Source organism: Anolis carolinensis, chromosome 2 (assembly GCF_035594765.1).
Source record: "Anolis carolinensis isolate JA03-04 chromosome 2, rAnoCar3.1.pri, whole genome shotgun sequence".
Lineage (NCBI taxonomy): Eukaryota > Metazoa > Chordata > Lepidosauria > Squamata > Dactyloidae > Anolis > Anolis carolinensis.
In genome coordinates, this window is record NC_085842.1 from 9,183,712 (window position 1) to 9,211,380 (window position 27,669).

General features: G+C 44.5%; 4 protein-coding genes across 4 annotated transcripts in view; 2 read left to right on the top strand and 2 right to left on the bottom strand.

The window, feature by feature from the left end:
* Nucleotides 1–3,608: 3,608 nt before the first annotated feature.
* LOC134296940 (gastrula zinc finger protein XlCGF17.1-like) lies at nt 3,609–8,759 on the bottom strand. Its single transcript, XM_062973126.1, has one exon. It carries the CDS (start codon nt 6,213–6,215, stop codon nt 5,091–5,093), a length of 1,125 nt encoding a protein of 374 aa, XP_062829196.1. The 5' UTR covers nt 6,216–8,759; the 3' UTR covers nt 3,609–5,090.
* A 7,576-nt stretch (nt 8,760–16,335) lies between these two features.
* LOC134296968 (zinc finger and SCAN domain-containing protein 18-like) lies at nt 16,336–19,042 on the bottom strand. The gene is made up of 2 exons (XM_062973183.1): nt 18,797–19,042; nt 16,336–17,032 (listed from the first exon to the last, which is right to left on the bottom strand). Exon 2 carries the CDS (start codon nt 16,903–16,905, stop codon nt 16,351–16,353), a length of 555 nt encoding a protein of 184 aa, XP_062829253.1. The 5' UTR covers nt 16,906–17,032; nt 18,797–19,042; the 3' UTR covers nt 16,336–16,350.
* Nucleotides 19,043–19,098: 56 nt separating this feature from the next.
* The window catches only part of LOC107983768 (zinc finger and SCAN domain-containing protein 2-like), a 98,573-nt gene continuing 90,002 nt past the window's right edge, over nt 19,099–27,669 (top strand). Inside the window, exon 1 of the mRNA XM_062973111.1 lies at nt 19,099–19,371. The gene's annotated coding sequence lies outside the window, so the exon portion shown is untranslated. The remainder of the gene's footprint in view (nt 19,372–27,669) is intronic.
* Nucleotides 22,001–27,669, top strand: part of LOC100551842 (zinc finger protein 658B) — a 40,469-nt gene continuing 34,800 nt past the window's right edge. The window contains exon 1 of the mRNA XM_062973078.1: nt 22,001–25,320. Coding sequence (XP_062829148.1) covers nt 23,346–25,320 — 1,975 coding nt within the window. The 5' untranslated portion in view covers nt 22,001–23,345. The remainder of the gene's footprint in view (nt 25,321–27,669) is intronic.

A 27,669-nucleotide genomic window follows, 5' to 3' on the forward strand; every position in this document is an offset into this window, starting at 1 on the left:
TGCAACATTTCTACCCCACCTTTCTCCACCCCAAAGGAGACTCATTTGGACAAATGATAAATACTGTAATGGCAGTCAAAGAAATTGACGAAACAAGTTACAGAACAGATCTCAAAAAGAAGAAGGATTAGCGCTTCCTCATATGAAAAAATATTATAAAGCAAACAGACTGAGATCGGTTATACAAGGAATGATGAAAAGGAGGATGTAGAATAGTTAATAATGGATTCAGGAAAAGTGGAAGAAGAAATTCGGAATATGTTTTAAAATAGTTTATGAGAAAAAAAATAAGGTAAACTGGGAACCCAATGTTGAGTAATGCATTAGAAATATGGAACAAATACAGGAGAAAGTTAATAACAGATGGCTCAATAATAACCCCAATTATAATGGAAAAGACATTTCCAAAAAATAAAAAATATATATGATGGATAAAAAAATTAAGGGGAAAAACTTAGATAAAATAGGGGATTGGCTAAAGGTTGGAATGAAGAAAGAAAAGATCAGGAACATAAAAATTTGAAAGGAATATCCAGTAAAATTTCTAAAATATTAATTGAAAAAAACAAAGGAAAAGTAAAGAATAACACCTTCAAGAAGATTTGGAAAGAAGATATAGGAATGAAAATCAATGAAACAGAGGGGTTACAATTATGGGCACAAAGACACTTGAAAAATATATCCATATGTGTTAAAGAAAATTATTATTTAGTTGATATGGAAATGGTACCTCACATCCATAAGAATAGGAAATATAAATAAAAACTACTCAAACAATTGCTGGAGAGGATGCCAAGAATCGGGAACATACATACATATGTGGTGGCTGTGTCAATATGTAAATAATTTCTGGGGAAAGGTATTAAGAGAGATAGAAGACACAATGAACATTCAAATAGAAAGCAGTCTTAGCATGGCTTTATTCTCATTATATAATAATAAACAGTTGGAAAAAGAGGACAAAGATGCGATAACAAACGCATTAACAATTGCAAGACAGCTTATAGCAAGGAATTGGAAAAGGGAAATAAATATAGAGATAGAAGAATGGTATAAGGAAGTATGGAAACTGGGAAGAAATGATAGGTTGACGTGGAGAGGGATTTAGAAACAAAGTGGTTGTGATGATGTCTGGAGAAAATGTATTGGAAGAGGATTCGAAAAGAAAGACAGAATTACCTCCTCAAGAGGGAATGAAAAGGAATTTTGGACAGATGATAAATAAAAAAAGTGACTTGGGGGAGGGTAAGAAATCTGTATAAGCGTGAAAATAACAGTAGATGCCAAATGTTAATGTATTGTAGATTGTACTGAATATTATGTGGCTGCTGTAAAAGGATGTACGATTTTCTTTAAAAAAATTAATAAATGTATTTGTAATTTGTATAAATATGCATTTGTTTTTCTTTCTTGTCTTTGAATATAAATTATTTTTAAAAACAGATTATGATGTAGCAGCTATAAAAGCCAATGTGATTCTAGGCTGCCCCGATAGGAGGATTCTGTCTATATCCAAGGAAGTCACGGCCTCCTTTCTTCCGCTTTGTTCAGACTCACCTGGAATGACCCTGTCTCCAGGTCTCAGTCCCACAATTCAAGACGGATATTGACAGGTCAGAATATCTCCAGAGACGGGATGTAGAGAAGGGCGGAGAGAGACAGCTGGGTATGTTTCACTTGGAGGAAAGAAGGAAGGGCTTCTCCCTCGGCAGGAAGGAAATGTTGGATCCCAAAAGGGTTGGCCGTGGTCAGGATGAGAGGTGGACGGAGAGGAAAGGCGTGTCCATGAGACCCCGTGTTGCCTCCTCCTGGAATGGACTCCTAGGACCCTAGAGCCGGAAGAGACCCCCAAGGGCCACCCCGTCCTGCCCCTGCCATGCAGGAAGGCACAATCAAAGCACTCCCGATAGATAGCCTCTGCAGAGAAGCCTCCAGAGAAGGACACTCCACCACACTCTGAGGCAGCCTAGGCCACTCTCCAACAGCCCTTACTCATTCTTAATGTGTATCTTTGTATATTAAGAGAAGACCTGTAAATAGTTATAAGTAGTGAATAAATCAAGAATAAAACCTCCAAGGACTTTGGATGAAAGTCAGAACTCAAGAGTGTTTATTCAAAGAGACGAACTACTTTACAAGGCCAGAGGCTGTGAAACTGTGACCAGGACTCTGCAGTGTTTTGGGGGTTGGAATCCACTCCTTGCCTATGAGACAGTTTGTCCCATTGTATAGCTGGAGGAGGCCGTGAGAGGACTGAATTCACCTGCCTGTCTAGCAGGGGTCTTGTGTGTGTGTTTTCCTCTGCTTCTCCTTTCCTTCCATCACTCATTAACACTGACTAGTTGTGCAGGCCTCACCTACACAACAGAAAGCATTTCCTGAAGGTCAGAGCTGTTCAGTAGTGGAGTCTGCTCCTATCGGGAGTCCATAAGAGTCTCCTTTGGAGGTTTGTAAGCAGAGACGGCATGCCCATCTGTTGGGGGTGCTTTGGTGGTTTATTCCTGCGTGGTCTGAAGATGATTAGCCCCTCAGCACACAACCCAAACTGACTGGGAGGAAGAGATGTGTGTTCTTTCGCCATGAAACCACTGATCCCGTGGGTCGTGGAGTCCAGCCCCATTCTCTCCAAGCAGCGTCACCAGCCAGACCATCCTCCGCAGGTCGCTCTCCAGCCCCTTTTTGGGGTCACCCAGAGAGAGGACTCCCTCCCCCCCCCACTTCTCTAGGCCCTTGCCTTCTTACCCAAATCAGAGATTCACAGAATAGTATATTTGGAAGAGACCACGAGGGCCATCTAGTCCAACCCCCTTCTGCCAGGCAGGAAAAGCAGAATCCCTTGCCAGAATCCCCGCAGGGTTCAATACTGTCTCCCACGCTGTGTAACATCTACATGAAGCCGTTGGGAGAGATCATCTGAAGTTTTGGAGTTCAATGTCATCTGTACGCAGAGGTCTTCCTTGTCAGTCGCAAGGCCAAACAGGGCACAGGGTCACAGCCTGTGTTGGATGGGTTACCTGTCCAAACGTCTCTCCCCTTATGAACCATCTCGGAGTCTAAGACCGTCTGGAGAGGCCCTGCTCTCAATCCCGCCCTCTTCGCTGGCATGATTGGCAGGGATGAGAGACAGGGCCTTCCTTCTCGGTAGTGGAAAGGATGGGAAGAGAAGAGAAAAAGGAAGGAAGGGCAAGAGAAAAGAAGGCAAAGGAAGGGAAGGAAGGAAGGGGAAGAGAAAATAAGGCAAAGAGAAATATGGGAAGAGAAGAGAAAAAGGAAGGAAGGGCAAGAGAAAAGAAGACAAAGGAAGGGAAGGAAGGAAGGGGAAGAGAAAATAAGGCAAAGGAAAATATGGGAAGAGAAGAGAAAAAGGAAGGGAGGACAAGAGAAAAGAAGACAAAGGAAGGGAAGGGAAGGAAGGAAGGGGAAGAGAAAATAAGGCAAAGGAAAATATGGGAAGAGAAGAGAAAAAGGAAGGAAGGGCAAGAGAAAAGAAGGGAAGGGAAGGTAAAGCAAGGAAAGAAGGAAGGAAGGGCAAGGGAAAAGAGGGCAAAGGGATGGAAGGGAAGAGAAAAAGGGAAGTAAAGAATGGCAAGAGAAAATAATAATAATGATGATGATGATGATGAATCTTTATTTATATCCTGCTTTTCTCCCTCACTGGACCCAAAGAGGCTTACGACATATTAAACTCACATAAACAACAATCAGAGTACATCAATAATATAATATAATAGGATAAACAGATTAATAAAAACAATTATAGTTTGCATTCAAGTTCATAAGGCATCAAATGAGACATATATTGTACTCTACTCCAGTCCATAACATATGATAGGCAAAGGAAGGGAAGGCAAGCGAAGAGCAAGAAAAAGCAAGGAAAGAAGGCAAAGGAAGGGAAGAGGAGAGAAGAGAAAAAGGAAGGAAGGGCAAGAGAAAAGAAGGAAAAGGAAGGGAAGTGAAGGGAAGAAAAAAAGGAAAGAAGGGCAAGAGAAAAGGCAAAGGGGAGAAAAGGGAGGGAAGAGAAAAAGGAAGGAATGAAGGGCAAGAGAAAAGGCAAAGGAAGGGACAAGAAGACAAGGATAGAAGGAAAGAAGGAAGAAAGGGGAAGGAAGGGCTAGAAAAAAGAAAGCAAAGGAAGGGAAGGTTAGAAGCCAGAACGTATTTTAGTTCTTGCGAACCACTGGTAGTCCGTGGACCACTGGTTGAGAGCCACTGTCTGAAAGGGAAGGGGCTAACTCTGGATCCCTCCCATAACGGCCATTTACAATATTCAAGCTGACCAGTCCTGACTAAAGAGGAAAACAGAGGATGTGTCTGTAGGGGCACAACGTTCACAAACTGGACATTTAAACCAAGGTGGAAATGGAGCTGGAAACTAAGACCAGAGGAACAAGTGATGGAATCACATATGGTTTATTTCTTTTCAGACGAGGTGACAAGACAATCATATTTAACTCTCTGAATGTCAGGATGCAAAAAGATCAGCATTCTCCAAGCTGTTCTTTTCACACCTGACTACAACAAATCGGATAAAGAAGACCATTTGGCTGGGAAGGCTGATTTATGACAGGGTCTGGTCTTCAGACGTGGGAAAGGACAAAAGGAAAGGGAGGTGTGAATGGAGAAGAAGAGACGTGAAGGGAGGAGGGAAGCAACCACCCAATATACTGAGGGGAAAGAGCGGAAGACGGGCAGTAGAAGCTTTGCGGCCATTTTGGCAAGGCGGATTCAATAAAGTTTTCCATGGCTACAAGCTGTGTGAGCCTATCTTTGTCTCCTACACCTTCCAGGAACTGACACTGAAGCAGTGGTCCTCAACCTGTGGGTCCCCGGGTGTTTTGGCCTACAACTCCCAGAAATCCCAGCCAGTTTACCAGCTGTTAGGATTTAGGGGAGTTGAAGGCCAAAACATCTGTGGACCCACAGGTTGAGAACCACTGCTCTGAAGGATTGTCACACAGAGCTTGCTTTCTGCTGCTCCAGAGAACAGACCTCCAACTTACAGGTTCAAATGACAAGAACGGGACTCCACCAAATCTGACGCAGAACTTCTCAAAGTTTGAAATCAGACATTTACCCACAATGGCTGTTTTTTACCCGGTATGTGTTCTCTGGTGCTGGTTAAGGGCTGAACTCTGAGTAAAACATTTTCCACATTCATGGCATTTATATGGCTTCTCTCCTGTGTGGAGTCTTTTGTGGCTCATCAAGTTTGAACTGTAAGCAAAACATTTCCCACACTCCTGGCATTGGTATGGCTTCTCTCCTGTGTGGAGTCTTTTGTGGCTCATCAAGTTTGAACTGTCAGCAAAACATTTCCCACACTCCTGGCATTTGTATGGCTTCTCTCCTGTGTGGAGTCTTTTGTGCCTCACCAAGTCTGAATGGGAAACAGAACATTTCCCACACTCCTCACATTTGTATGGCTTCTCCCTGGTGTGGACTCTTTTGTGGCTCATCAAGTTTGAACTGTCAGCAAAACATTTCCCACACTCCTGGCATTTGTATGGCTTTTCTCCTGTGTGGAGTCTTTTGTGGCCCACCAAGGTTGAACTGCAAACAAAACATTTCCCACACTCCTGGCATTTGTATGGCTTTTCTCCTGTGTGGAGTCTTTTGTGGCTCACCAAGGTTGAACTGCAAGCAAAACATTTCCCACACTCCTGGCACTGGTATGGCTTCTCTCCTGTGTGGAGTCTTTTGTGCCTCACCAAGGCTGAACTGAAAGCAAAACATTTCCCACACTCCTGGCATTTGTATGGCTTCTCCCTGGTGTGGACTCTTTTGTGGCTCAACAAGGCTGAACTTTCAGCAAAACATTTCCCACACTCCTGACATTGGTGTGGCTTCTCTCCTGTGTGGAGTCTTTTGAGCCTCACCAAGGCTGAACTGGAAGCAAAACACTTCCCACACTCTTGGCATCTGTATTGTTCCTGACCTGTGTGAAATTCCTTGTGTTTCACCACACATTTTGCAGATACTTTCCCTTTAAGATGGCTTTTCCCAACATCAAGTGTCTTGTGAAGGACAAGTGCCACATTTTGGGTAAAACATTGCCCACATACAATGCATTTGTTGGGCCTTTCTCTGGCAGAACCTCCATCTTCTCTGTGGGCTTGCTGGTGTCGATGAAGGCACCCGTTGTGTCCCAAATGCTTCCTGTATTTGGTGCATACATGGCTCTTCTCCCCGTTATCTACTGTGAAGAAGAAGAACATAAAAAATCATTCCTCAGTGTGCGTCATAAAGACTCAAAGGAAGTGGGATAAGGAGTGGATTGAAATGATCCTTAAGACAACATAAACATGGAGGAAAAGAAGATATGCCTGTTGTCCTTTCCCCTCCCCTTGTTCAGTGAAGATGGACCCTGGTTGTCTGCCTGGAGCCTCTAAGAGAGAGATGAGTAACATACGCTCCAGAGGCTCCCTGTTGCTCAGCCCAGCCCGGTTGTTTATTCCGTCTCCTTCTCTCTGGGGAATGGATGCCTTTTCCCTTCACATCCAAATGCTTGCCTTTTTCTCTAGCTTTAGACTTTACCCATTTCACCATCCTTCTCTCCTTTTTATTTCTCTCCCCCAATCCCAGTTCTCTTTTCCCATGCTCCCTGAAGGTTGGATTTTTCCGCTCCAACGTACAAGATCCCATACCTAATTTCAGAGAACAGCAGAGTCTCGCTTATCCAACATAAACTGACCAGGAGAACACTGGATAAGTGAAAATGTTGGATAATGAGGGATTAAGGAAAAGCCTATTAAAGGTCAAATTGCATTATGATTTTACAAATTAAGCACCAAAACATCATGTTTTACAACAAATCAACAGAAAAAGCAGTTCAATACACGGTAACATGATGGAGAAATCACTGTATTTACGAATTTAGCACCAAAACATCGCAATGTATTGAAAGCATTGACTACAAACAATATTTATTACTAAAAACTTGACTATAAATATAGAATTGCATAAAACAACACTGTTGGAAGTTAAATCCATAAAAAGTTCAGTCTTGTGAAGATTTTTTAAAATCTGTGACCCTTGCCTGCTTTTCCAACTATTGCCATTTCTCCGCTGACAAGTCTCGCCATCTTTGCGGCATCTTTATGTCCATCCCCGTAGCTTCTTCTTGTTGCTTGATGTGTGTCATTGCGGTTTCTAGAGCCCAAACCCTATCCTTGTGTGAGATCCTGAGAGGCCTAACAACTTATTCCATTTCTTCTATCCTTGCCGAGAATAGCTTCCTGCAATAGTTCCTTTTGAGCTCTTCCAAAACGCCCTGATCCATCGGTTGGCATATGACGGTTACATTCGGTGGCAGAAACATCGCCTTCATGTCCCCCTCTTGAAGCTCCTCTGCATCAGGGTGTGTTGGGGCATTGTCTAGCAACAAAACCGCTTTCCTGGGCAGGTAAATTTCCTTCAAAAATTCCTCCGTGGAAGGAACAAGTTCCTTAGGGCTGGGCTGTAGCAGTAATAAGATCTACCAACCGAAAGGTGGCCAGTTCGAAGCCCGGTCGGGGGTGAGCGCTCGACCTCAAGCCCAGCTCACTGTTTACCTGAGCAGTTCGAAAAGAGTTTATAAGCTGTAAATAGAGAAATGAGGCAACGCAAATTGCGGGGGAGGTATTTTAAAACACCATAAAGAACAAGACCAGAAATGCGGTGACCAAGAGGAAGGTGGAAGGAGGAAGTTCTGATGGCTCTTCGTCATAGAGAATGAAGCAACAGCACCCCCATGACTGAATCTGAGCAGAACATCAGCCTCCAAGGCACCCAAAAACTGGACTTCCAGACCACATACCTCCTTCTGTTTGTCTTATTCTGTTCTGTCCAAACGGTATTGAATGTTTGCCGTGTATGTGTATTGTGATCCGCCCTGAGTCTCCTTGGGGAGATAGAGCGGAATATAAATAACGGATAATAATAATAATAATAATAATAATAATAATAATAATAATAATAATAATGATAATAATAATTAGTCTTTGAACATTTCACTGGTGGGGGACATGGAAAGAGCCTCCTCGAAGACTGAGTAAATCCAGTCGGGCGTCCCCTGGGCAACATTTCTTGTAAACGGCTGATCTTTCCAATCCAAAAGCATTGCATTGCTTTTAAACATTTTTTTAAACATTTTAAATGTGTTTTATCTCTCCACAAATGGATGAACACTAAAGGTCTTCATCAAGACCATTGCTGACAATTATGTCTATTAATATAGAAGGTTTGTCACTTGCTAAGGAAGAGCTATTAGCCAAAATGTCCGAGGACATCTCGTGTGACATTTTATGTATACAGGAAACACACAGAGACATCACAATGAGAAGACCAAAAATTCTCGGAATGCAACTGGCAGTGGAATGACCTCACAGACAATATGGTAGTGCCATTTTTGTACGATCTGGTATAGCAATATCTGCAACCTCTCTCACAGAAGTGAACAACATTGAAATCCTATCTGTGGAACTGGATAGTTGCAGTGTATCTTCACTCTACAAACCTGGGGCTGATTTCTATTTTACGCCCCCAACCAATTGTCACAATCATGAAGCCCATTTTATTGTGGGAGATTTCAATAGCCATAATTGTGTCTGGGGCTATGACGAAGATGATAGAAATGGTGAAGCAGTTCTAACATGGGCCGATAATAGTAGAATGAGCCTCCTTCATGAGAGTAAATTACCACCATCATGTAATAGCGGCCGATGGAAGCGTGGTTATAACCCTGATCTGATTTTTGTAATTGAAAGCATAATCCACCAATGCATTAAAAGGGTATTAAACCTGATACCTAATACTCAGCACAGACCAATATGCTGCGTAATATATGCAGCTGTAAGACCAAAGTGTCCCATTCCGCAGAAGATATAACTTCAATAAAGCTAACTGGTCAAAGTTTACAGAGACCTTGGAAGCAGCTATTTCTGATATAGAACCTTCTATAGAAAATTATGACCTGTTTGTAGAAGCTGTGAAAAGATTTTCGAGGCTCTCAATCCCTAGAGGCTGTCACACAAGCTACCTACCAGGCCTAAATGAAGAATCACTAAATCAGCTACAGGAATATCTCAGACTCTTTCAAGAGAATCCATACAGTGATGGGACTATAGCAGCAGCCCAAAAACTATCTACAGCCATAGCTAATGCTAAGAAAGACCGCTGGATAGAGCTGCTTGAGAACCTTGACATGTCCAAGAGTTGCCAAAAAGCCTGGCAATTGCTGAGACGCTTGGATAGTGACCCTCTGGTCAACCATGGACATGCAAACTTAACACCAGACCAGATAGCTCACCAGCTAATTCAGAATGGGAAAACCAACCGCAGCAGAGTAAAGATGAAAATCAACAGGGTGCCAGAACTTGAAACCCACCCGTTGTCTTCTCCTCTAAACCTGAAAGAACTCAAAGAAGCCATCAAGCGATGTAAGACTGGTAAAGCACCTGGCCTAGATGACCTGATGATGGAGCAAATCAAACACTTGGGCCCCAAAGCTGAAAACTGGCTTTTGAAATTCTACAATCAGTGCCTGGCACACAAACAGATTCCCAGAGTATGGAGGAAAACTAAGATCATTGCCATCTTAAAACCTGGTAAAGATGCCTCCAATGCCAGGAACTATCGACCAATCTCCCTCTTATGTCATCTATATAAAGTCTATGAGAGGATGCTATTAAATCGACTAGGACCTGTTATCGAACCCAAGCTTATTGCACAACAAGCAGGTTTCAGACCAGGGAAAAACTGTACAGGTCAAATTCTTCATCTGACTGAGCATATCGAGGAAGGCTACGAGAAAGGCTGCATCACGGGAACAGTTTTTGTGGACCTTACGGCAGCCTATGACACGGTGCAACATAGAAAAATGCTGCATAAAGTCTACCATATCACCCGGGACTTTGACTATACAAAAACTGTCCAGACCCTCCTGGAAAACTGCAGCTTCTATGTGGAGTTTCAGGGCCAGAAAAGCAGATGGAGGAGGCAAAAGAATGGTTTACCCCAAGGAAGCGTTCTTGCACCAACCTTATTTAATATCTTCACGAACAATCAGCCACAACCACCACTCAGAAAGAGCTTTATATATGCTGATGACCTTGGCCTTACAACACAAGCAAAAGATTTTGAAACAGTTGAAAACCAGCTCACTAATGCCTTGAAAGATCTCCCCAGCTACCACAAAGAGAACAACCTGAAGCCTAACCCTTCCAAGACACAAGTGTGTGCTTTCCACCTACGTAACCGTGAAGCCAACAGGAAACTGAAAGTTACTTGGGAAGGCCAAGAGCTCGAACACTGTTTCCATCCTAAATACCTTGGTGTCACCTTAGACCGAACACTAACATATAGGAAACACCGCATGAACACCAAGCACAAAGTAGCTGCACGCAACAACATCCTGCGGAAACTGACTGGCAGCTCATGGGGAGCAGACCCACAAGTAATAAGAACATCAGCCCTGGCCTTGTCTTTCTCAACTGCAGAGTCTGCCTGTCCTGTCTGGCACAAGTCTGCCCATGCAAAGCAGGTGGACATAGCACTGAATGAAACATGCAGAATCATCACGGGATGCCTTAAACCGACACCTGTTGATAAACTCTACAAGTTAGCTGGCATTGCCCCTCCTGACGTGCGACGGGAAGTTGCTGCTAACGGTGAGAGAAAAAAGGTCGAACATTGTGAAGGCCACCCACTGCATGGCTATCACCCTCCTCCCACCAGACTCAAATCAAGGAAGGGCTTCATGAGAACCACCACTCCCTCCTCTTGATGTTCCTCCAGCAGCAACAAGGGTGTCCCTCTGGGCAGCTAAACCTGGCAATTCCAACTGGATGGCCCCCCCATGAGGGTCTTCCTTCCTTCAGGGCAAACCAAGAATGGGCAACTTGGAAGTCCCTGAACAGACTCAGAAGCGGAGTGGGCAGATCTAAAGACAACTTGGCAAGGTGGCACTACCTGGAGGAATCCTCCACCTTGTGTGACTGTGGAGCAGAACAAACAACTCCTCATATGTATGCTTGCCCACAATGCCCTGCCTCATGCACGGAGGAGGAGCTGTTTAAAGCTACGAACAATGCGATTGCTGTTGCCCGCTTTTGGTCCAAAACTATTTAGCTGTTTGTGATTCCTCTATTTTACCACTTTTAAACTTATTTATTATGCAATGCTTTTGACACGAAATAAATAAATTTCACTGGTCATCAACAAACTTTTTTGATTGTAGTATTTTACAGGAAGAGCGTTTTTTGAAACTGTTTTAAAGGCTCTTGGATTTTTGGGCTTCCCAATCATTGCGAGGCCCATTTTGTGGATTTCTGTAGCACTGCTGCCTGCTAACATTGTCAGCCTTTCTTTACTACGCTTATAGCCAGGGGCTGCTGCTTCAGTTCTGGCTGCAAGACTCCTACTTGGTAACATTTTGCAATTAAACATCTGATCGCCTGTTAGGCTTTGAGTTTCAACAAAGTCTTGTACGTTTTTCTTGAATGCCTCTATTTCTTGATCATTTGATGACAGCTTCTCACCACAAACACTTAACCGACTGATTCCATAACGCTTCTTCCACCTGTCGAGCCAACCAATGCTTGCTGTAAAATCTGGTTCCCCTTCATTAAATTCCTTTCGAAAACACGACTTTTGCTGTAAAATAGGCCCGGAAATAGGCACGCCTTTGTCTCTGGACTACACAAACCAAACATACAAAGCTTCACTAACTTTTTCATAGTCAAACCTTTTCATCATTTTCCTCTTTCAGCACACCATTGGTAACTTTGGAGGTACACCATTCTTCCATCTCCAGTCGATTCCTTTTCCAGTCTCCTACTCTTACCTGTTGGACATATTAGTCGTCGGCTACTTTCTGTATTGTTCCTCCTTTGTCCAGTCTCTTGATTGCCTCAAGTTTCTGTTCCATGGATAAAACAAACTTCTTTCTCTTCGTAGCCATTCTCGTGCAGAAGAAAGGGCATGCACAGATCAGTGGCGGAAAGGGTCTGCCACTTGTTTGGGAGCGTGGCTGCACTTGTATTGTTTTTGGGCGTGTTGTTGTTTTTCTGGGCAGCAACACGCTGTTTGTTATTCTATGTGTAGAAACTATGGGTTCCCACAGGGGTCCTGGTGGGAGGGAAATGTGAACAGCACAAGAGCATTATTGAAGAAGAGGCCATAGCTCAAAGGGAGGGCCCCTGCTGCACTTCACTTCCTGGTATCGCTCGTGAACAGAGTCAAGAAAATAGGATGACAACCATTGTGTCTGAAAATCTGGAGAGCTGCCACTGGGTCAGAGTACATGATACAGGCCAGACAGACAAAGTTTGTCATTCTGGGAGGGGCGAGACGCAGCCGGTACAGGTCGGACGCTGTCTGCGCTGACTACGTCTCACCCCTCCTGGCAGGCGACTAGTGCGCAGAGAGACGTGTTGCTGCCGAGAGAAACAGCTGTGGATCCCGGCGGGAGGCAGACTGCATTGGATGATACAGAACGTTGGATGAGCTAAGGTTGGATAAGCAAGACTCTACCGTATTGCAGAGATTCTTACCCTTTTACCACCAACTACCAAATGGGACTTTTACAGTTTTTGGAAGTTGGCTGTAAATATGAGTTGCAAAGGGATAGATTTGCCTGACAAAGCTGTGAATGTGCAAAACCGTGACTGTAAAGAAAAAGTGGAGAACAATGATGAAGGCAGAGAAGGACCAAAAAAGGGATGTCTGTAGGACTCGGCCAGATAGAGTGGCATCCACGTAACATCCCACGTGAGAGAGAAGAGACTGCCTCCACACCATCCCAGTTTGGGAGGAAGGACAAGACTGGACCAGAGGAAAGAGCTGGTGATCCATCCGTTGTGATTCAACCCCACGCGGCTCAAGTCTGCAGTCCCCAATGAGAAACAGGGAGCTAGTTTCAGAAGAGGCTGAGGGAATCCCTCCCCCTTGTCTCCTGATTGACAGTTGGGATGTATCTAGTTGTTATCTTCTCTGTTTCTTTCTCTCATTCTGATTGGTTTTGTAGAATGGTGCATGCTTTTGCTTCAGATTTCTGACTTATATCTCAGTGTGTACTTTGTGTATTAAGACCTCTCTCTGCTTGTGTCAGGAGAGATGTGGGGCTTGGAGTTTTTCCCTCTCTTTTAAACCCGAGAAGAGATGGAAATAGAGAGCAGCTCAGATCCAGTCCTTTACTATTAAAAAATGTAGTTATTAATTTTTTTGTAATTTTAAAGACTGAACTCTGCAGCTTTGCTTCCAAAGTTCTTGATTTTTTACAGCTACATCATTTCATGCTCTGCTTGTTGTGACCTGGATGCTCAACTATAAGTATCCTGTTGGTAATTATAGGTGGTCTGCTTTTTGTGGGGTAATTTTCCCCAACAAAATCCTGATGCCGCAGAAACAGAGACTTCTTGGAAATACCATTCTGTCGACTGTCCCTTTGTTCAGCTCTGATTCCAATAACTGTCTAATTCTGCACACCTTTTATCCGGAAGCTGCAACCTCTTCACATACAAGAATTTAGGAAAGTGGCTGCGGATAATTTGGGATTTTCTAACATTTAGGATGAAATAAATATACAGAGTGTTTCAAAAAGATGCACTCAATTGGAAAGAGCTAGATTTCTGCAGATGTGAAACTACCATGAGTGACACTCTTACCACTTGAAGGAGAGGGGCAGAGAGTGTGACAGCTGCTCTATGCCTCTCCCAGTGCACAAAAGGCCCCGAGCCCCAATCATTCACAAGCACAGAACACATAACACATGATATTACAAGTCACCGTCTTGTGAATGAATGAGGCTGGGGGCTGTTTGTGTGCTGGGAGAGGCAGCGTAGAGAGAGAGAGCTGAGCCTTCAGACACGCAAAGGCTAGCCTGCCTGGTTGGGAGGAAAAACAAGGTTGAATACCACACCAATCATAAGGTGTATAGCCGCCTATGCGTATCTGATGCTACGGGAAGTTTTTTTTTTTTCATGATCCATTCTCCGGCCCCTCTCTCCAGCCAATCTGCTCCCTCCCTCTATTTTCTTCTCACACAAACACTCAGAGAGATTGAGAGAGAGAGAGAGAGAGAGAGAGAGAGAGAGAGAGAGAGAGAGAGAGAGAGAGAGAGAGAGAGACTGACTGACTTTGACTTGACTCCAGTTATGGAAATCTTCCCACTTGAGTCTGAATTGGTGCTTATTATTATTATTATTATTATTATTACTCTTATGTCATATATTTCTAACACAAGCCCTGCCTTGCGGACCCTCAGTGACTGTGACGATTTAGGCTAATACTGCCTTTTGAAACAGAAATCCCCATCAGTGAGGGAGCCTTACCAAGAGAGTCCACAATCCCATTCATCTCCTCCATGACCTGCTTGTGCAAGGCTTTCTGGTCCGGATTCAGGAGAACCCACTGCCTAAGTGTACTATTCTACATATATTCTTGTTGACATTAAGTGGGTTAGTTTTGGCCCAGCTCTCCACCATGTTCAGGCCATTTTGAATTCTGATCCTATCTTCTAGACCAGGGGTCCCCAAACTTTTAAAACAGGGGGCCAGTTCACGATCCTTCAGACCGATGGAGGGCTGGACTATAGTTGGCCACCAAGCAATAATAATTAATAATAATTAATAACAACAACAACAACAACAACAACAAAGAGGGTTTGAAGAGACCCTTTGGGCCAATTAGTCCAACCCCCTTCTGCCTCTGTGCACCAAAAGCACAAGCAAAGCACCCCTGACAGATGGCCACCCAGCCTCAATGTTAATAATAATAATAATAATAATAATAATAATAATAATAATAATAATAATAAGGGTTGTAAGAGAAGAAGAGACCCCCTTCTGTCATTTAGCCCAACCCACTTCTGCTCTTGTGCCGTGGGGGCCGGATAAATAGCTTCGATGGGCCGCATCTGGCCCCCAGGCCTTAGTTTGGGGACCCCTGTTCTAGACTGTGAGCTATCCCTGCTAATTTGGTTTCATCTGAAAACATGATACGCATATTAAGCAGCACCCTCTTCCCATGTCTTGTACCCTTTTGAATCTTAGTTCCATTCAAAGTTCTTTGAACATCCATTCTGATTTATTTAGTTTTCTCTTCATTTCCCCCCCCCCCCCACCCCTTATAGCAAATGTTTGCAATTGTGCCTTCAGTATTTCACTTCTAAGGAAAGGCATTCTATCTTGTCTGTTTCAACAGATGTTGATAATTAAGCCTGGAGCAAAAGGCACCCCGGCAGGCCCAGTCCTCCTCTCCCAGGAACCCTTCTGCTTACCTGACTCAGTCCCACTCCATCGCAAAGGGGGAGAAACGGCTGAGGATTCGGCAACAGCATCATTCCAGACCCTGGAGAGAGAGCAAGGGGTGGAAAGCTGGTCACAGAAACAGGCCTCAGAGGTGACCATTGCAGTCCTATAAAGAAACCGGTGAGGAAACGACCCTAAGAACACAGGCACATTCAACAGCCAATGAAGATGTACAATGTGAGGGTTTAGGACTTTATCTCGCAAGCAGGGCTGTGTTTGAGTGAAACTAGCACTGGGCTTTGTGTTTCAATTGACAAAAGTGATTCTTTGCTGTCTGTTTGTCTTCCAGCTCAGTTTCAGGGCTCAGCTCAGCTTAGGGTCCCACCTGGGAAGACACTGAAGGGCTGCATTGTCAGTCCTATTGCAAGAAAGAAAACTGCAAATCAAACTGAAATGACACCTCTAGCAACCCTATGCCTACATATAACAATTTATTTTATTTTTATTATTATTATTATTATTTTATTTTTTTACTCGCCTCTTCTTGCAGTTCCAGGCAGGTTACCACAAAATTTTAAAAACACAACCTTTGTCAAAATTCAACAAAGATACATATTTCTATAAAAGATCCACATTAAAACTGCCTTTCTATAAAATACATATTAAAGTACATAAAACATCACAGAAAAGACATGAGTTTAAGATATATACCCATCTCAAGGCCAAATGATCCGGCATGTTCACCTTCTGAAGCTCCAACTGTGGGTGTGCACTCATCCCCCCAAAGCGGGATTTCCACTGGCACAAAACCCCAAAACTCCCAGAAGAGTCCCTTCTCACCCTGCAAGGCGGCAGCCCCGTCTCCTTCCCGCTTCAGCTCCTTCTGCCTGAGACTCTGGGTGGTGTCTGGTGGAGATTCCTCTGGTGCAGGGACTTCCATGGAGTTATTATTATGGGCCTGGAAGAGCACAGAGCATTCCAGAAGGAGTTTGGGAAATGTTCAGAAACATCACAGACCTATAGACCTTTTTTGGAAAGAATAACTCTGAGATGGCAACCTAGTTTGGAACCAATGCCCCCCTCCCCCTCCCACCATTGTCTATGTTCTATCTTGAGCAGAGCATCAACCAAGCTGAGGGTAGAGATGGAGGGGCAGAGCAGGTGGGGAAAGAGGCCAAGGGAGCAGGGCCTTGCTTATCCACCACATCGGTCCCATCTTGGAAGAAAGGCAGGATGTACGTTCAACCTGTCCATCAGTCCCCAGGTTAGTGAAACCCAGAGGGAATGCTCTCACCTGTCCTTCCTGCTCCTTGTCCTCGGCCCGACTCAGGAGGAAGCCTTCCGCCAGGGCCACCGCCTGGGAACAGGTCTCTGCCCCACACTCTCGGACCCAGCTCCCCATTTCTGGGGGCAGGATGCTCAGGAACTGCTCCAGGGTCACCAGGTCCAGCACCTCGGCCTTGGTGTGCTGCTCTGGCTTCAGCCACTGGCGGCACAGATCGTGGAGACGACTGCAAACCCCTCTGGGTCCTTCACCCTCTTGGTAGGAGGACTGCCTGAAGCGCTGGCGCTGTGTGTCCGAGCTGTCAAGGTCCACACTCAGGGGCTCATGTCTTTCCCAGGATTCCCCACTGCCCCCAGGTCCTGCTTCAGGTCCATGTGAGTTGGGTCTCTCCATGTTGGAACCACCCTGGTGAAGAACCCAACCGTATCCAAGATGCTTTTCCTCCTCTTCTTTCTTTCAAGGGAAAGAAATCCCTCCACAGGCTCTACTCCGAAATTCTCAGCCAAAAATCACATTTCCTCTGTGAAAGAAAGGCAGAAAGGTTGTGGGACCAGGCTTTTGAGCAATAGTAGCAGCAGAAATGGCAACTATATGATCCAAGGTATAATGACAGACCCGGTTTGTACTTGAAATGCACCTTGAATTTTTATTTAAATGTACATTTATGAAGGTCTGAATGTAACTTAATTTAAATGGAATTTTGAAATGTGACTGTAATTATTTGATATATGTTTTTTATGCTGTAAGCCACCCTGAGTCCCCTTGATGGGTGAGAAGGGCGGGGTAGAAATGTTGTAATATTGTAATTTTGTTCGTTTGTAATAAATAAACATAAAGAAGACTCAACAATGACATGGTTTCATTATATAACTGACTCCAACAGAGACTCCGTCTAGACAACAAAATGGGTAGACAAGAATCGGAGAATCATCGGAACCAACTGCTACAGACAAAAAAACAAGCCAACTGGGAAGCTGCATCAATTTCTTCTGAAAGATTTTACAATTGATGGAGAAATAAAAGAACCTATGAGTCAGTGGGTGAAAAGTCTAGGCTGGGCAATAAGTCCATGAGAATGGGAAGAACTCTGGTAAAAATGACTAAAATTTACAAGGAGTCACACAATTAAATAAAATTTCTACAAAATGATACATAGATGGTACATAACTCCAGAAAAACTCTCAAACACACACACACGCACAGAGATATATGATATGTTGGGACTTGTCCAAAAGCTAACGAATTCTGAATAAAAATCCACAGAGACATGGAAACTATTCTAGAGTACAAAATCCCATTAAGACCAGAACTTTTTCTACTGGGAAACATCAAGAAAGACTCTTTCTTTATATGACAACAGAAGCAAGAACTGAATACGCAAAACTATGGAAACAACAAGACATGCCAACACCAGAAAACTGGACGACAAAAGGTTTCGAAATGGCCAAAAAGGACAAACTAACTTCAGCTGCACAACAAACAAATACACAGAAACTTCCAAGAAGAATGGAAGCCCTTCATTGAATTCACAAAGAAGCAAAGGGGCCGGGCTGTGGCGCAGCTGGGTAGTAACCAGCTGCTATAAATCACTACTGACCGAGAGGCCATGAGTCCGAAGCCCGGGTCGGGTTAAGCCTCCGACCATAAAAAAAAAAAATAGCCCTGGCTTGCTGTTGACCTAGCAGCCCCGAAAGACAGTTGCATCTGTCAAGTAGGGAAAATTTAGGGACGCTTTATGCGGGAGGCTAATTTAACTAATCTACAACACCATAAAACTGCTCACGAGGAAAAGAAGAGGAAGAACAGCCACCAATGGACGGTGAAGCAACAGCTCCCCCTGTGGCCGGAAATCGTGAAGCTGGAAAGATGTTAAAAAATGCCTCTGTGTCTGTCTAAAACTGAATGTTGTTTGTCTGTTGGCATTGAATGTTTGCCATATATGTGTTCATTGTAATCCGCCCTGAGTCCCCTTCGGGGTGAGAAAGAAGGGCGGAATATAAATACTGTAAATAAAGGAAGATGACCACGGCAGGATCTGTTGAGTAAAATATTATTAATAGTATACAGTTACATTTTGTACTATTTTTGAACTCTTTATTCAAGAGACTTTGAATAACTGACCTATCAACACTCTTTGATTAGAATATAGAAGGTGGCAAGCCTCGTTAATTAGATATTTTAGAGCGACACATATATAGAAACACATATTTGTGTAGTGTTTAAAGAAGAAAAGATGAAAATCTAACATAGTGAATTATCATCCAGACAATCCTAATTGACTAACCAATGGAGCGGATATTTGGGATCCATCTGGCAGTCGTGATGATGAGATGAAATGCCTGCAAAGAACGGGAAGAGGAGGCGGGAAGGAGGCCGGATCTCCTGGGAAGGCCAGAAGGTCCTGAGGAGAAGAGGGCGTTCGCTTCTGTCTCCGAGGCCCTGTGGATCTCCCCAACCCCGAGGCCATGTCTCTCATCCCGGGGCCTGGGCTGAAGAGAGGGACGTGAAGCCAAAACCAAGGCCAGGCCTCTCTCCCCCCCCCCCGCCCCCCCGGGGAGATTCTGCCCGGAGACGGATGACGTCAGGGAGGGAGGCGGATTCCCATTGGCGGACCCTGGGCGTTGGGAAGAAAAGAAAGGAGGAGCGTCTCTCTCTGTCTAGAGCTCCGTTCGACGGCCGAGAAGCCCCGCCCCTCTCTGGGCATCGTGCCCGCGGCTGCCATGTTGAGCCCGGGCGGAAGTCCACCGAGGAGGGAGGCGTCTTCCTAGAGAGACTCAGGACGAGAGGCGCCTTTTCCTGTCAGAGCGAGCGCGGGAGGGAGAGGAAGGAGGAAGCGGAGGAGGAGGAGGAGGAGGAGGGGTGAGTGTGCGTGTGTGTGTTGGGGGGGGGGGGGCTGAGTGGGTCCCCGAGTCTCCCCCCGCGCCCCCCTCCGGCCTTGGCCTGCCTGGCCCTTCGCCTCAAGGCCTCCCTTCCGGCCTCCCTTCCTGGCCCGGCCTTCCTGCCTCCCCCCCCCGCCCATCTCCATCTCCACGCAGAGGCGCCTCCCGCTCCTTGGCCTGGCCCCCCCTTCCCCGCTTCACCCGGCGCTTCCTCGGGCAGCCTGCCTGCGATGAGGAGCGGGCCAGGAGAGTCCGGCCCAGGGCGAGTCTGCCCGGAGACGGGTGACGCGGAGAGACGAGGCCGATTCCCATTGGCCGATTCCTGGAGTGACCGTTAACGGCAGAAGGGTGCAGCGGGGGGCGGGGCGGGGGCGTTCCTGCCCGGAGACCGATGACGCCAGAGAGGAAGGCGGATTCTCATTGGGCGTTGGGAGGAAAGGAAACAAGGGGCGTGTCTGCCCATTTTCCGCCGGGAATTAAAAACACGGATGTTCCAGAGCGCGTTTGAATGAACAGGCCCAATACAGCTGGCATTAGAATGCTTCTCTCTGTTTTAAGGGCATACGGCACTTTATCACTCATTTCCATGACACAGCACTTTATGAAACCTGTCCCTGCTGGTTGTTTTTAATTCTATGATTTTATTGCTTGGATTTTAATGTATTTATTATTTATTTTGTGAATCGTTGGAATGTTTTTGGTCAAATGTCTTGTGTTGTTGTTTTCGGGCTTGTCCCTGTTGTAAGCCACCCCGGGTCCCTTTGGGGAGATGGGGCGGGATATAAAAATAAAGTTTATTATTATTATTTATATTATAACAGATTTCATATGCAATAGGGTAACAGTGTAAATCAATGTTTCTCAACCAGGGGGTCGGGACCCCTGGGTAGGTCACGAAGGGGATGTCAGAGGTGTTGTCAAAGACCATCAGAAATACATATTTCTGATGGTCTTAGGAACCCCTTTGGCAGTCCTTGTGAATGTGATCAACAAATTCTCTGGTTAATTGGGGACCATTTTATTTATTTATTTATTTATTTTATTAGACTTGTATACCGCTACTCCCAGTTTGGCTCGGAGCGGTTTACAGAAATAGATTAAAACAATACACTTAGCTTTAAATAAACAATAACAACAATAAAAACAACAATAAAAACAGACATAGCCCCGAGTTTTTCACCCATCGAAAGCTTGTTGGAAGAGCAAGGTTTTGCAGGCTTTCCGAAAGGCAAGTAGGTCTCGGATAGTTCGAGTTTCAACTGGCAAGGCATTCCATAAATGAGGGGCTACAATCAAGAAGGCATTCTTCCTAGTAGAAGACAAATGATAAGTCCGTATGTTAGGGATTTCAAGCAAATTTTGGTCTTCGGACCGAAGTAATCTCTGGGGTTGGTAGGGGGATAAGCGGGCCCTCAGGTACGCCGGCCCTAAACCATGTAAGGCCTTAAAGGTTAGTACCAGTATCTTGAAAGTAATCCGGTACTCAATCGGTAGCCAGTGCAGCTGTTGTGGAATTGGGGTGATACGCCACCTCACCGGCACCCTGGCGAGAAGACGAGCTGCCGCATTTTGCACCAGCTTCAGTTTCCGGATCACTGACATAGGAAGGCCAATGTAGAGGGCGTTACAGTAGCCGAGCCTCAAGATGACCGTCGCCTGGATCACCGTAGCCAGGTCGTTCCTAGATAGGTAGGGAGCCAGTCGCCTAGCCTGACGTAGATGGAAAAACGCAGATCTGCTCACAGCAGAGACCTGGGCCTCCATTGTGAGCAGAGGGTCCAATAAGACACCAAGACTTTTTACAGAAGATGACGGACGTAGTGTCTCGCCATCCAGGGTAGGCAGCTGCATCTCCCCCCCACCCGGACGGCCCAGCCAAAGGATCTCCGTCTTCGCTGGATTCACCCTCAACCTGCTGGCACGCAATCATCCAGTAACGGCCTCAAGGCACTGATGGAAACTATCGGGTACGGAGTCCGGCTGGCCCTCCATCCTCAGAATGAGCTGAGTGTCATCAGCGTACTGGTGGCACTCGAGCCCAAAGCTCCACACCAGTCGGGCAAGCGGTCGCAAATAGATGTTAAATAATAGAGGAGAGAGAATAGCTCCCTGTGGGACCCCACAAGTTAGTGGAGACCACGCGGAAACCATCCCTCCCCTCACCACCCGCTGTCCCTGATTCTGGAGGAAGGAGGACACCCATTTAAGGGGTATCTCCCTAACCCCCATCATGGCTAGGCGATGGGTCAATAGATTGTGATTGACCGTATCAAATGCTGCTGTGAGATCCAATAACACGAGCAGCGCTGATCCGCCTTGATCCCTTTGGCAGCGAAGCTGATCTGTGATGGCAACTAGCACAGTCTCCGTCCCGTGCCCCCTACGGAAGCCGGACTGGAAGGGATCAAGTCCGGCTGTGCGATTGAGGAACTGCTGCAACTGTTCTGCTGCTGCCCTCTCAACCACCTTGCCCAGAAACGGAAGATTCGAGACTGGGCGGTAGCTAGAGGAAACCGAACGATCTAAGTCTGGTTTCTTCAGCAGCGGAGAGACCATCGCCTCTTTTAAACCCTCTGGAAAAACTCCTCAAGGGAGCTATTTATTATATTCAACAGAGGTTCACGTAATCCCTCCAGGCAAGATTTTACTAGCCAGGAGGGACACGGATCGAGGGAGCAGGTGGTCGGCCTAGTTGCAGTCATCTGGTGGCACAAGCTATACCTGGTACTACCCAGATGACAGTCAGAAGCATCATCTTTAGCACATAATTTTAGTTCGAGCCACAACATTGTCTCCTGTGCAAAAGCAAACTTTTGCCTTTATTTTTCCTTCATTTACAATGTAATGTCTTCCTGTCCTTGTTGCCTTTCTATGAATCCGCTGCAGTTTGCCAATGTCCTTTCTAAAATGGACTGAACTGAGCAGAACTGGGCAGGAATCATGATGTCTCCCACCCAAGGGTGCTGTTGGAGTGCAGAAGGATCTGGAGGGCAGCAGGATTCCCACTCACCCTGGGGGTCTATCCATCTGTCTCCTCTATACCGCCTTCTCTCATGTACTGCTGCTAGGCTGAGTGCCTTGGCTCTGGCTGAAGTTACATACCTTTGTGGTATAGGTTTTGTAAGAATGCAGTATGTCAAGGAACTTTGTGGCCTAATGTGCTCTCAGTGTCTCCAGGCGCCTTGCTTTAGAAACGTGGGGCAGGGATCACGCTGCAGGGAAAGAGAGGATCAGGAAAATATCTTTTTCCCGAGTTGGGAGAAATCTACACAAGAAAATGAAGTATTTTTCTCCCAAGACTGATCACTTGGGATAGTCTGTCCATACAGATGGCCACTCAGATTTTGAGTGGAGATGTGAAGAAGCGGGATCTAGGTAGGAAATGCTTTGCATCGTTAGCCCCTTTCCGTGTTGACCATATTATTAGAGGCCTTCCTTTACCAAGGTTGGATTAGACACAGGATCTTAGGCCGCTATCCCCTTTGCAGGGATTGTTCTTTGTTGGGCAAGTGTTAAAGTGCTTCTCAGCAGGCAACGGGCTCTTACCAGTTGGGCCAGTCTTTCTCCCCTCTTCCCCTGTGATTGCTACAGCACTAGGCTATTGTTCTTCATGTTCAATGAGATCTTTCTGTACTCTGCTCCTGATAAGATTTTCCTCTTATTCATCTCGCAGGTAACCTCTAAACGAACCTTATGAAGAAAACATTGCCCTTTGCCTTACGTCTGAAAGGAAAGTACGCAGGATTAACAAGAACAAGAAATAAATTGGAGAAATTATATTTCAAGCTACATACCTTTGAATGTAAGGAAAGGAAGGATTGTGCTGTAAAAAGAGGGGTTGGTAAAGAGAAAATAAGGCTACAGCAATACAGAGACTGGGAAGAGGAAATGTCCTATTCAGGAGTCCATATCTGTGAACTTCAGGCATAATATTAGAATAATAAATGTTAAAAAATGGAAACTTCATTGTCAAAATCACACACAGGGGAGAAGCGACATAATTGTAAGGACTGTGGGAAATGTTTCATTAGGAGAAGTTCTCTTGCTAAACATCAACTAACTCACACAGGAGAGAAGCCATATAAATGTGTGGAATGTGGAAAGAGCTTCAGTCAGAGTGGAAATCTACACACCCATCAAAGGACTCACACAGGGGAGAAGCCACATACATGCATGGAATGTGGAAAGAGCTTCAGTCAGAGTGGAGATCTACGCACCCATCAAAGGACTCACACAGGGGAGAAGCCACATACATGCATGGAATGTGGAAAGAGCTTCAGTCAGAGTGGACATCTGCGTATCCATCAAAGGATGCACACAGGAGAGAAGCCACATAAATGCATGGAATGTGGAAAGAGCTTCTGTCAGAGTGGAGATCTGCGTATCCATCAAAGGATACACACAGGAGAGAAGCCACATACATGCATGGAATGTGGAAAGAGCTTCAGTCAGAGTGGAGATCTACGCACCCATCAAAGGATCCACACAGGGGAGAAGCCACATAAATGCATGGAATGTGGAAAGAGATTCAGTAAGAGTGGAAATCTACGCACCCATCAAAGGATCCACACAGGGGAGAAGCCACATACATGCAGGGAATGTGGAAAGAGATTCAGTGAGAGTGGACATCTGTGTATCCATCAAAGGATGCACACAGGAGAGAGGCCACATACATGCATGGAATGTGGAAAGAGATTCAGTCAGAGTGGAGATCTACGCACCCATCAAAGGATCCACACAGGGGAGAAGCCACATACATGCATGGAATGTGGAAAGAGCTTCAGTAAGAGTGGACATCTGCGTATCCATCAAAGGATACACACAGGAGAGAAGCCACATAAATGCATGGAATGTGGAAAGAGCTTCAGTGAGAGTGGAGATCTACGCACCCATCAAAGGATCCACACAGGGGAGAAGCCACATACATGCATGGAATGTGGAAAGAGCTTCAGTAAGAGTGGACATCTGCGTATCCATCAAAGGATACACACAGGAGAGAAGCCACATACATGCATGGAATGTGGAAAGAGCTTCAGTCAGAGTGGAGATCTACGCACCCATCAAAGGATCCACACAGGGGAGAAGCCACATACATGCATGGAATGTGGAAAGAGCTTCAGTAAGAGTGGACATCTGCGTATCCATCAAAGGATACACACAGGAGAGAAGCCACATACATGCATGGAATGTGGAAAGAGCTTCAGTCAGAGTGGAGATCTACGCACCCATCAAAGGATCCACACAGGGGAGAAGCCACATAAATGCATGGAATGTGGAAAGAGCTTCAGTCAGAGTGGAAATCTACGCACCCATCAAAGGACTCACACAGGAGAGAAGCCACATACATGCATGGAATGTGGAAAGAGCTTCAGTCAGAGTGGAGATCTACGCACCCATCAAAGGATACACACAGGAGAGAAGCCACATACATGCATGGAATGTGGAAAGAGCTTCAGTCAGAGTGGAAATCTACGCACCCATCAAAGGACTCACACAGGGGAGAAGCCACATAAATGCATGGAATGTGGAAAGAGCTTCAGTCAGAGTGGAGATCTACGCACCCATCAAAGGATTCACACAGGAGAGAAGCCACATAAATGCATGGAATGTGGAAACAGCTTCAGTGAGAGTGGACATCTGCGTATCCATCAAAGGACTCACACAGGGGAGAAGCCACATACATGCATGGAATGTGGAAAGAGCTTCAGTCAGAGTGGAAATCTACACACCCATCAAAGGACTCACACAGGGGAGAAGCCACATAAATGCATGGAATGTGGAAAGAGCTTCAGTCAGAGTGGAAGTCTACGCACCCATCAAAGGATGCACACAGGAGAGAAGCCACATACATGCATGGAATGTGGAAAGAACTTCAGTAACAGTTCGAATCTTCGTACCCATCAAAAGATTCACACAGGAGAGAAGCCACATAAATAGGACAAGTGCAAAGAAGCAGAATGGTTGTCCAAAGAACTTCTAACGACTATGACTCAAAAGAGACATGAACAGGAAGTGGAAGGGGAAGAAATCATATAACCATAGAGTTGGAAGAGACCTCATGGGCCATCTAGTCCAACCCCCTGCCATGAAGCAGGAAATTGCATTCAAAGCACCCCGGACAGATGGCCATCCAGCCTCTGCTTAAAAGCCTCCACAGAAGGTTCCACAGCTGAACTGCTCTCACAGTGAGGAACTTCTTCCTTATGTTCAGGTGGAATCCCCTTTCCTGTAGTTTGAAGCCATTATTCTGCATCCTAGTTTGCAGAGCAGCAGACAACAAGTTTGCTCCCTCCTCCTTATGGGATTTTGGCCTGCATAAATAGGGGCAGAGTGTCTAGATCCAGGGAAGTCATGCTCCCCCTCTATTCTGCCTTGGTCAGACCACTTTACCTGGAATCACACTGTGTCTAATTCTGGGCACTGCAATTGAAAGGAGACGTTGAAAAGCTGGAAGGTGTCCAGAGGAGGGCGACTAAAATGATCAAGGGTCTGGAGAACAAGCCCCATGGGGAGCGGCTTAAAGACCTGGGCATCTTTAGCCTGCAGAAGAGTAGGCTGAGACAAGAATGAATAAATGCATGTACAAGTATATATGAAAATATCAATCTGGGTTTGTAAAAGGAAGGCAAATGTCACGTTTGATAGGAAGAGTATTAAACAAAATATGTCTGTCTCAAGAGAGGAAGTTAAAAGTGGGGATACTAGCATTAGATATATTTAATGCTTTGATTGTGTAGCATGGCAGATAATAAGTGAGATTATGAATTAATTTGGAATGGGAAGTAGAATAAAAGGATGATTAGAACCATTTTATTTGCTATGGTGATAGAATTATGTGCAAACGCCATCCAAAAAGGTAAGAATGTAGAAGGTGTAGGAATAAAGGAAAAGCAGAAGGTGAGCTTATTTGCTGATGACACATTGTTATTGATTAAATATCTGGGTAGGTCAAATGGATAGGAGAGAGGATCATTGAAAGATATTTGGGAAAACAGTGGGTTTATATTATACAAAGAAAGAAGAAAAAAACTTTATAGAACAGAGCCATACGGGAATTAGAATCAAGAACAAATTAATATACCTGGGAGTAAGTATAACAAAGGACTTAAAAGAAATAGAAGAGGTAAATGTAGTAGCATTGAGGAAAATAGTTCAAAAAAATTAATACACATCTATCTTGTTTGGAAAGACAGCAATACTAAAAATGAAAATGCTTCTGAGGATAAACTTTATACTTACATATACCTTATATTTATAATGCCATTTCAGATTACAGAAGAAGAGGTGAATACATTATTTCTTTGCAACATTTCTACCCCACCTTTCTCCACCCCAAAGGAGACTCATTTGGACAAATGATAAATACTGTAATGGCAGTCAAAGAAATTGCCGAAACAAGTTACAGAACAGATCTCAAAAAGAAGAAGGATTAGCGCTTCCTCATATGAAAAAATATTATAAAGCAAACAGACTGAGATTGGTTATACAAGGAATGATGAAAAGGAGGATGTAGAATAGTTAATAATGGATTCAGGAAAAGTGGAGGAAGAAATTCGTAATATGTTTTAAAATAGTTTATGAGAAAAAAAATAAGGTAAACTGGGAACCCAATGTTGAGTAATGCATTAGAAATATGGAACAAATACAGGAGAAAGTTAATAACAGATGGCTCAATAATAACCCCAATTATAATGGAAAAGACATTTCCAAAAAATAAAAAATATATATGATGGATAAAAAAATTAAGGGGAAAAACTTAGATAAAATAGGGGATTGACCAAAGGTTGGAATGAAGAAAGAAAAGATTAGGAACATAAAAATTTGAAAGGAATATCCAGTAAAATTTCTAAAATATTAATTGAAAAAAACAAAGGAAAAGTAAAGAATAACACAGAGGGGTTATAATTATGGGCACAAAGACACTTGAAAAATATATCCATATGTGTTAAAGAAAATTATTATTTAGTTGATATGGAAATGGTACCTCACACCCATAAGAATAGGAAATATAAATAAAAACTACTCAAACAATTGCTGGAGAGGATGCCAAGAATCGGGAACATACATACATATGTGGTGGCAGTGTCAATATATAAATAATTTCTGGGGAAAAGTATTAAGAGAGATAGACACAATGAACATTCAAATAGAAAGAAGTCTTAGCATGGCTTTATTCTCATTATATAATAATAAACAGTTGGAAAAAGAGGACAAAGATGCGATAACAAACGCATTAACAATTGCAAGACTGCTTATAGCAAGGAATTGGAAAAGGGAA

Bases quoted from the DNA above. Each gene is read 5' to 3' on its own strand.
- LOC134296940 (XM_062973126.1), bottom strand. From the start codon at position 6,215: ATGTTCTTCTTCTTCACAGTAGATAACGGGGAGAAGAGCCATGTATGC.
- LOC134296968 (XM_062973183.1), bottom strand. From the start codon at position 16,905: ATGGAGAGACCCAACTCACATGGACCTGAAGCAGGACCTGGGGGCAGT.